The following is a 9,507-nucleotide window of genomic DNA, read 5'->3' on the forward strand; positions in this document are numbered from 1 at the left end:
TTGTGTGTGCGCACGATATTAAAAAGTGATTCATGTGATATAAAAATCTGCAGAAGTGACTCGAAGTGGAAGCAGAAAGGACACGAGGGCGTGCTGAGACAGAATGCGCGTGACCTCGTGTCGGATACACCTGTATCCTGACGCGCGCACTCACATGGCGCAGTTTGGATCATTTAAATCTTGCAGGTTTTGGTTGAGAGATGCCCGTTTGACCAATTACATTTCGGCCATTTTTCAGTAAATTAAAGTCCATCACATGAGATTCACCTGAATCAAAGCAGGTTTTTGTGTGAGAGGCCTGACAGAATAAATCGTCTGTGCGTCAGAATACCCTCCGTATCCAGGCGGCACGCTGGTTTGCACAAAAACTGCAAACCTGCAAATATGGCGGACTGGAAATTATGACAATTTTTTTTTTAAAAAAAGAAAAAAGTTTTAGTTCACGATGAGAATACATTGATTGGGTTTAACCACACACGCCTGATCAAAGAGAATATAGACACTTTAATAAAATATAGAATACATAATTAATTATACAGTAGGCTTATGTACAGTAGAACTGTATGCTAATTAAACGTTTTTAATAGTATCACGAACACTGGTTTATGCTCACACTGGTCTTACTTTGCACAGAAATGTGAAATATACATATAATACAAACAAGAATGTGTAATGAAAAGAGGGAGAAGAGAAGAACTTAATCAAGGGAATATAATAATAATAATTAAAAAAAGAAACTTACTGAGCCTCGCAGTATCTTAATTACAGACAAATTATGCTTCAGGCCCATCACGCAGGCTTGTTAGGTCACAAATTTTAACTTGAGAAGAGATCTCTCGGATATTTATTTCATCTTGCGACACACATAAAGACATGAATAATGTTTCTATCATTCCGACATACATTACATCTAGTTTACATTCAGTAAAGTTCCCCAACACTCAGGGCTACATTCAGCAAGACGTTTCCTTTTACTTTCCAGTAATATAGCCTATAACTTCAGAAGACTCAACACGCAGATTTCCATTAAAGAAAAAAAAAGAAAATCCTTTCTCATTTTTTGTCTCACTTACTGGAGATAGATATCTTTAATAATTATGTAACACAGCGAACAATTAGGCATATACACTTTGATATAGTTCCTCTAAGCCACTGTGGGGGGAAGATGCAGCTTCAAGCCAAACCCAACCGAACAAGGCCTCACGACGACACATAAAGCTTCGCCACATTTCGCAAATGCAACATTTCAAATAGGATGACTCAGGACGTGTCACAAAATATCTGATACAACAATCACAAAAAAAATACAGAGAGTAATAGAGATACAGCTGTAAAGTTTTTTTTTTCTTATGCTATAACATGAAAAAATAGGCCCAGGAAAAAAAAAAAGTGGAAGTCGCCAACAGGGACTTCCTCAGAGAGACGGGATGTTGTTACACTGCTTTGGTGGGAAAGAGTCCACGCCGCTGTGGCATGTGTACCATCCATTGACGATACTTTTCTGAAAGGGGGAAGTGGAGGGGAAAGTCCTTGAGCTCTGGGCGAACGTGTGACCTGTCTGGCCGCAGGGGTACTGGGAGGACTGGGACCTGTAGCTGCCTCTCTGTAGCAACAAAGGGTCCAAGAGGGGCTGTGACCTGTGTGCGGAGTAGTCCAAACTGCTGTCAAACGTGTGATGGAAACGTGACCTCAGGGTCGACTCGTCTCGACTCTCTGGGGACAGGGGGACATCTTGAGTGGAGGTGGGGGGATGAGTGGGGCTGATCTGCACTCCATCCGGGACTCGGGTCGACCTGGCCTCCGCGACGTGACCCCCGTCACCAGGACGCGCGTCACCGCTTTTGGCGTCGTGGGCCTTGTTGCAGTGGAGCTTCATATGCTTCCGCAGGGAGCTCGGGTGGGTGTAACACTTGTCGCAGCCCCTGACCTTGCACATGTAGGGTTTATCACTGGAGTGCACGTGAGAATGTTTCTTTCTGTCGCTGCTGTTCGCAAACCTCCGGTTGCAGCCCTCGAACTCACATTTAAAAGGTTTCTCACCTAAACGTGCAAAGAGAGAAATGGCGGCGAGTTATGAAAATGCTTACAGGCCCGTGCATGCTCTCCATGACCATATATCCTTATTATTATCTGTAGCATAAGTCATCTGAGTGCGCTTCGTGTAACCAGGTTCATTAAAAAAGGGACCCTACAAACCAAAAAAATGCACATTCAGGCTTCACTCGACACTGTGAAGTGACTATCTGATCCTCAGCTGTCAGTCAGTGACTGCGAACACACAGCCGCTCTCAGGCCTTCATTAGAAATGTCTCGAAAATGTCACATTGTTTTAGTAAATTGCTCCTAAAAATACAAATCTCGCCGTGAGTCATGAAATTGCAGAGTTCAAACCAGTTTGCTGAAACTTTGTTGGCAAGTTCTGATCGCAACAAGTGAGCCACTGGATCAACAAGGCTTCTGGTTCAACGTGCATTAGATTATCACGGAGCTGCCACAGCAAATGCAAAGATTTGTTTTTAAATGGAGTTATCATGCGCAGAGTGAATTATGGCCATCAGGATGCTAATTGATCTCCCAGCTCAGAATTGCCTGCAGCAGCTGCGCACTGTCTGCCGGACAATCAGCAGCCTGAGAGCTGGACTCATAAATAAAACTTTAGTAGTTTCGGTTTAAATTATCACCCTGTGTGTTAATGCAGGACTTTGCTTTGGCATTTCAAAATATAAACATACATTTCCTTGACATAAATCATGTCTGGTTAAAGACACAGTACGCATGTGCAGCTGTGTAATAACAAAACGTCCCCTCTCTGTCTCTGTCCTCGTTTCCTTTCATTGGTTAAAAACAATTTAAAGCACAATTAAACCTGGTAAATAAATATTTTTTCTGAGGGTCAGTCACTTCATTCGTTATTTACATTTTGAATTTAATTGAAAACATTTCGGTGTAACTGCAAATTAGTGAGACCAGGTTTCTGTGGTGTGTGAAAATAAGAGTAAAACACGATTGCACACTAAATCCTTTCGTAGAGAGGATATTAGAGCCTGTGCTCAGAAGGAAAAGCCGCACCAAAGTCTCCATTTTTAGATGAAATGCATTTTTTTGAACACGATCTGAGTGTGTTTCCTGACAATAACCGGCCAAAATGATAGAAATGAAACAAAGATAAGGCCAAAAAATAAATATTCTTTTTAGGAAATGTGACTCGTTTTTGTTTGTATTGATAATTATTTCCTTTGCAGGCTGAGGTCATCCGTTCGCTCACCTTCATTTATTTATTTTTTTATTTCCCACTCCATCACTGTGTGATGTGCTCTGAGTCCCTGGGAGGCACAGGCAGCGTAACGGCTACGTCACAGCTCTCCGGTGTCCCGGCATTTATTTAATAATTTCACTGAATGAAGTGGGAGAGGCACCCAAACCAACTAGGCCTGCAGACTATAGCCTACTCGTCTGTAACTGGCTCACTGGGCTACTATTCATGTGTGCTTCCTCGTGGAGCCTGAAACATGCTGCTGTCCTACAAAAAACCAGACAGCTCACAGAGACGGCGAGGAGCAGCCAGGGAAGCTCTGCATGACACAGTTTTTATGACTCTGTGGGCCTAAATAACAGCAGCAGCACGTGATGGTAATTTAATACAAATCACAACAATAATAATAATATTAAGAATAGTGAAAAATACTGTGGCAGAATTAGCACACCTCCATAATTACATTAAATAATGACAAATAAAAAAAACCAAACATGTTCACACAGATACAGAAAAAGTACATCTGGTAAATATTAATGAAAGAGTTTGTCAAGTTGAAAATACTGAACACATTTTAATTAAAATTCCCCACATCAAAATGCATTATTATTATTATTATTATTATTATTATTATTATTAATATTATCAGAACATCTTGTTTTAGCAGGATGATTAACTGACCTGTGTGAGTCCTCTTGTGGATCTTCAGATTTTCTGATCTTGCAAAAACTTTCTCGCAGCCGTGGAAGGGGCAGGGAAAGGGCTTCTCCCCTGTGTGCACTCTGACGTGGTTCACCAGCTTGTATTTGGCTTTGAAAGGCTTCCTGTCCCTCGCACAGTTCTCCCAGTGACAAACATATTCAGAGTGCTCGGGTCCTCCGACATGCTCCACTGTCACATGGGTGACAAGTTCATACATGGTCCCGAAGGCTCTGGAGCAAGGCAGCTTCCCAACCCCCTCTTGGCCGTCACTCCACTTGCACACAAGCTCGTGCTTCACTGTTTGTTTGGAGCACCTGAGGAAAGCGTCGCCTCCACCACGCTGGATTGCCATGTTGAGGGGCTTGTAGAGACCCAGGAATTGTGTGACAAGCTGCTGGCTGTTTCCCTTGGGGTTGATAGCCTGGCTGTAATGGTGAGTCCGGTTGAGGAGGTCGCCAGGTAGACCCAGCATCATCTGGCTGCCGAGGTCTCGGGATGCGTCGGTGGAGGCGTGGGCCTGCTCCTGGTAACTCGTGAAAAAAGCATGGCTTCTGTTGTCCCTGCAGCCAGGAAAGTCACGATACCTTCCAATCCCGCCATGTTGGTTAGCTCTTGATGCCAGTTGATCAGTGACGGGTGGCATGCCGGCTCCAGAAAGATTGGCTCCAATGATAATGCCCCTAGGGCTGTGCTCTAACCGGTGGCTGGGGTATCCAGAGTCTGCAAAATTGGGAACCGAATGGTCAACATATGCACTGGACCTCGTCTCGGGGTAGTCTCGCAAATTGTGCGAGGGGCAGAGTTTTAAGGAACTGCCAGTGGGGTGTCCCATGTGCTCTCCTGCCAAAGGTGGCAGCACCACGCTGGGTTCAGTATTGCTCTCCCCGGGGTTGACGCAAGAGAGAGGGCAGCCACTAAACCTCGAAAGGCTTGTCATGTTTTGTTGTGAGTTTGGCTGTGAGTTTGCAAAATCAAACCAATTCAGCACTCAGGATACACCTACAAATTCAGTTTCCATTTCCCCCTGTTTGTATATCATCTGCATGTGAAATTCTTGGCCGTGAACTTCGGAGAAGTAGGAACCAGACTCAATTTCGTTAAAGTTGGTGTGAGTCCCATGCCGTTCACTTTGCCCTCTTGATTTGTGGCAATAACCGTGGTAGTAAAAATGCTTCGAAACAGGCCATGGTGCAATATAAAAGCACAGCAGGCAAACCTGCTTTTAAAAAGGGAGCTTTGGGATTGGTTGGAATGCGCTGTGATTGACAGGCGCTGGGTTTGTTTTAAAAGGGACACGCAGGCGTTCACTGCACGACTCCGTTTTCAAATATCGCAGAGAAAATGCTTTGAAATGTGCCGCGATACTCGCAAATATTGTTGCCTCTTTAACTTTAGGCGCCTTCTCCTAAGTCCCCTTTCTCCAAATCTCCACGTATGAACAAAAAAAAAAAAAAAAACAACGTAAAGGTTAATGTGAAATACTAATCATGTGATGAGAGTCAAGTGATTAAATGCAGACATGAGCAGAACACAAGACAATCACAGCCCCCATCTACCGGCTTTTATTCCACTGGAAATCTTTGCCAAAGCAAATGTCCCACTCCTGCCCTGCAAGAATAATGGAGAGACTGGCCACTGCGTGTCCAGGCCAATTATTGTCAAGGCGTGCGTTTTGAGTGGAGTGCCACATGTGAAAAACAGTGAAAGCTACAACTAATTCTCACAATTAAATCAGTAATTTGAAATTATTTAAAAATATTAATAATGCATGTGTCATTAGGCTGCATGAAGGCAAAGTTTAAGGCAGTATTTTTTTTTTTTTATGTAATACACAAATAACTGATCTCTCATTGAGGTGAGAGTATCTTTACATTAATGTTTTATTTTAAAGGATTACACGCATTTTTTCGTCAGGGCACAAGATGACTTGTTGGCATCGCGTCCAAAGAAAAATAAAAGTTTGATAAAAGCAACAAGTAGTTCAACCAACAACACGTCACAAGCTCAAATGGAGAAACTTATTTCACAGCAGCACTTTGCAGCAGTGTCACAGGAGCAGACAACAGAACATGATGTACTATTTTACCTCTGAGCCCCACTGTGAACCGTCTCTGTCTCTATACATGCAGCCTTTTCTCTCGTTAAGGCCAAAATAAATTAATAATCATCAAGTGTGCGCGCCATGCGTCACGCGGGCAGGCCTATAGCAGATGTAAAAAATCGTTACGTAAAAATGTAAATTATAAAACGTGACCAAAAAAGCAGCAGTGGATAGGCTCGAGTCTGCCTGGGAAACTCAGATAAACTTTCTTACTTCGGGGTGCTGTGAGGACAAGCACCTAAAGGCTCTACATTCTCCTTCAGTGCTGCACGTCTCCTGCACTTTGGTTCTGATTCTATCAACGCTTTTTTTTTTCCTTCTTCTTCTACCTGCGCCACTTTAGCCAAATTCTTTTATCTGCTGCTTTTATTTAAATCTACATGACGTGGCGTTGGCTCCGGACTGCAGCTTATAGATTTAAGGTGAAAACCCTCCTTACTTAAAAAAAAAAACGACTGGAGCTGTCTGAAATGCTCAAAATTTTTCTCCTTCTTTTTTTTTTTTTTTTTTTTTAAAGAGAGAAAAAAAAAAATCCCCTTTTCCACATTGTTATGCTGACGTCACCTGCAGAGACAAAGCAAAAGGGGCCCACTTGACATTAAACGCCGCAAAATAGTAGACAGGCCCAGAACTGGCCTAATTCCGTCATGATTGTAATGGACGCTCATGTTTGTCAACCTTTAACCCGATGCATTTCCGAAAATGATTGAGGGGCTGAAGGCATATAAACCGAAAGTTTCCAATGTGTCATTCAGAAAGCATAAAGGAGTGACAGACCTGCGCCCCCAAATCATTCCAGCTCCTCATTTGCAACCAAGAAGGCAAAACAAGAGAGGACAGAGGAGGATGGATGCACTTTTAATTATAATACAACAATGTTTAGCTTCAGCTCCTCAATAACAAGTCAATTGTGCACCAAAGGCCTGTTTGATAACTGATTATACTGTTTTTTATTTTATTTTAGAAAGATTATTTAAATGCTCATAACATCTACATTTGCCTCAATGTTTTCAAATGGCCCTTAATGTGCTCATAACTTAATTAGAGTTTAGCTTAATAAGCAGTTTTCCATAAATTACAAGTCTATTCATTTTCTCTGCAGCACAAGTATGTAAGTGTAGTAATAACAACATAATCAAGTAGATGAGTGGAAGTATTTAATCAGTCGGTTTGTGTGTTTAAAATTTACAAAATATGTTCGGCACAATTTTCATTTTCGTGGGATTAATGTTGGAGTGGAAGGGTTAGCTTCACAGCGATCAACAGTAAAATTATAAGAGCAGTGTAATGGCCAAAAATGAAAATATACACTGCAATTATTTGAGTGTTCTGTTGTGTTACAATAACATCTTTGCAGTGTTGTTTGTTTAATTTGATTTTTTAAAAATATAGCAAAATCTGTGAACATGTAGAATTTAAAACAAGCTAACGACACATGAATATATCCAAAAAAAACAGGTTAGATATCCACATTGTAGCACATTTCCAGCATTTTGACATCTGCAATCCCCTCCAGCCCTCCAGCTTTATGAGTCCGGGTCATTTATGTTAGTTGCTTGACAGGCCAGACAAAATCCTAGTGACTGTTGCACACAAAATATCACTCCCAACGATCAAAACACTCATGTCAGTACACAGTCTTTACATCCATAAGGTCCAAATCACTCCCAGCACAGTGAACGTGGACCTCCAAGGCGATATGGGGAGATGAAATTAAGCTGAATATAAATGCCAGTCAGGGGGAGCAGAGCTGCAGTACAACGCCATGTTGTAGTGCTGGCCCTGAAAATACTGCAAAATTTAAAAAACGGGGATGGCGATGAGAGGAACTCTTTTGAAAATAACCTTTTTTGGGGGAAAATATCATTCGCACAAAGTCCATAAACACACACACATACGCACACCTATAAATTTAAATGTTTATCCACTATTAACTATACAAATCTCCTGGTTTTACACTTGGCGAGTGATGTTAATGTAACACAAGACGATGCAAAAAAAATAATAAAGAGAGCACAAAATTATTTCATCAAGTGTCCAAATCTGTGTGTGACAGACAGACAGTCAGACTGTGTGTTCATAAACAGCATGTGTGTGTTTATGCATGTGTGTGTGTATACGTTTTAACAACTGCATGCATTCATGCAGAGTGTGCTCAGGTATTATAATTTATGAAAGATGGCAGTGCACGGTCTTGCCATGACTTTATGAAATTTAGATGAATTAACAGGTTTGGGATGAGTCCATTTGCAGACAGATGCTCCAGTAAATCACAGCAAGAAGTCAATTAGCCCTCTCCATCAGCCATATGAAGGCAAAGTTGTGTAGCAGTCACTCCAGACCCAACTGACCATATAATCTATGAAATATAGATGATGACCCGTGCAGTTATTATTGTACCATATGCAAGTATAAACCTGGGGTTGGATATCACAAAGCAAATACGGAATGATGGAGCATTTCTCAGACTGTGTTCCTCCAACAGACAAACACATACACAGCACGAAAAATGCCCCTGATAGCAACGCAGCACAGTCATGCAATACATTGTGAAATTCAAAATTACAATTTAACTGTTCTTCGCAATATATGTGACAAAAATCCTTCTCATTATTCACTGCTACACCTGCACAGAAATATAAAATGGGATTCAATATAGGCGACGTGCATGTGAAAATACAACGCATGATGTAAATATTTGTTTTCGTGAAAAACACGAAGCATTCTGATAAAATAAGTTAAAACAGTATTCTCGCTGAGACAACCGTGAGCCAAAATGGTGTCTTATTTTTCCTCTGAGACTCTATGAAATCTCCTGTCTTATGGTGTGAGTGCAGAACCAGAACCTGAGCCTTTATACTGTTGAAGGGCTCCGCAGAATGTCAGAGAAATGAGAAAAGTGTCGAGGAGAACACAGCTTAAGCAGCACACACACAACACAACGGTCCATTTTCCTATTAAACCGAGACACACACACACACACACACACACACACAGTCGGAGGAATGTGTGACATTAAATCACAGCGAGAAAAAAAAAACTGCAAGTTCATTCAGCACAATGTCCATTTAAGCACAAACAGTCAATCACGGTATCATTCATTTAACTGTGCCGTTGGGATACACTGATCGCTCTTCTGTCTGTTTAAAATGTAAATACAGAAAAAGCACATTCATGTACAGTGGTATCTGGTAAAATGGAAGTCATATTGGGCGACGGATCTGCCTTTGTTTAAGGGAGATGGAGATTTCACTTCTGTCTGGTCACTATTGAGTTAACTTCAAGTCCACAAACTTGTCTATAGCACTAGCGGCCTGAGCCAGCCAAGCATAGTGTAGGCTACAGGCCAGACAACGTGGTCTGAAAAAAATTACTCCACTTAGCTGCAAGAAGAAGGAAAAAAATCCAGAAGATTGAGAGCTGCTATAGGCCAATTTGTTTATATAAGAAG

At 41.7% G+C, this 9,507-nt stretch overlaps 1 protein-coding gene across 1 annotated transcript; it reads right to left on the reverse strand.

Moving 5' to 3' along the window:
- Positions 1 to 1,414: 1,414 nt before the first annotated feature.
- On the reverse strand, positions 1,415 to 4,892 carry zic6 (zic family member 6). The gene is made up of 2 exons (XM_073487672.1): positions 3,935 to 4,892; positions 1,415 to 2,040 (listed from the first exon to the last, which is right to left on the reverse strand). Exons 1-2 carry the CDS (start codon positions 4,890 to 4,892, stop codon positions 1,415 to 1,417), a joined length of 1,584 nt encoding a protein of 527 aa, XP_073343773.1.
- Between the last annotated feature and the right edge of the window lie 4,615 nt (positions 4,893 to 9,507).

The sequence above is a fragment of the Pagrus major genome, chromosome 18 (assembly GCF_040436345.1).
Source record: "Pagrus major chromosome 18, Pma_NU_1.0".
NCBI lineage: Eukaryota > Metazoa > Chordata > Actinopteri > Spariformes > Sparidae > Pagrus > Pagrus major.

Bases quoted from the DNA above. Each gene is read 5' to 3' on its own strand.
- zic6 (XM_073487672.1), bottom strand. From the start codon at position 4,892: ATGACAAGCCTTTCGAGGTTTAGTGGCTGCCCTCTCTCTTGCGTCAAC. The intron at 2,041-3,934 runs GTCAGTTAATCA...TTGCACGTTTAG, and splicing joins CCACAAGAGGACTCACACAG to GTGAGAAACCTTTTAAATGT.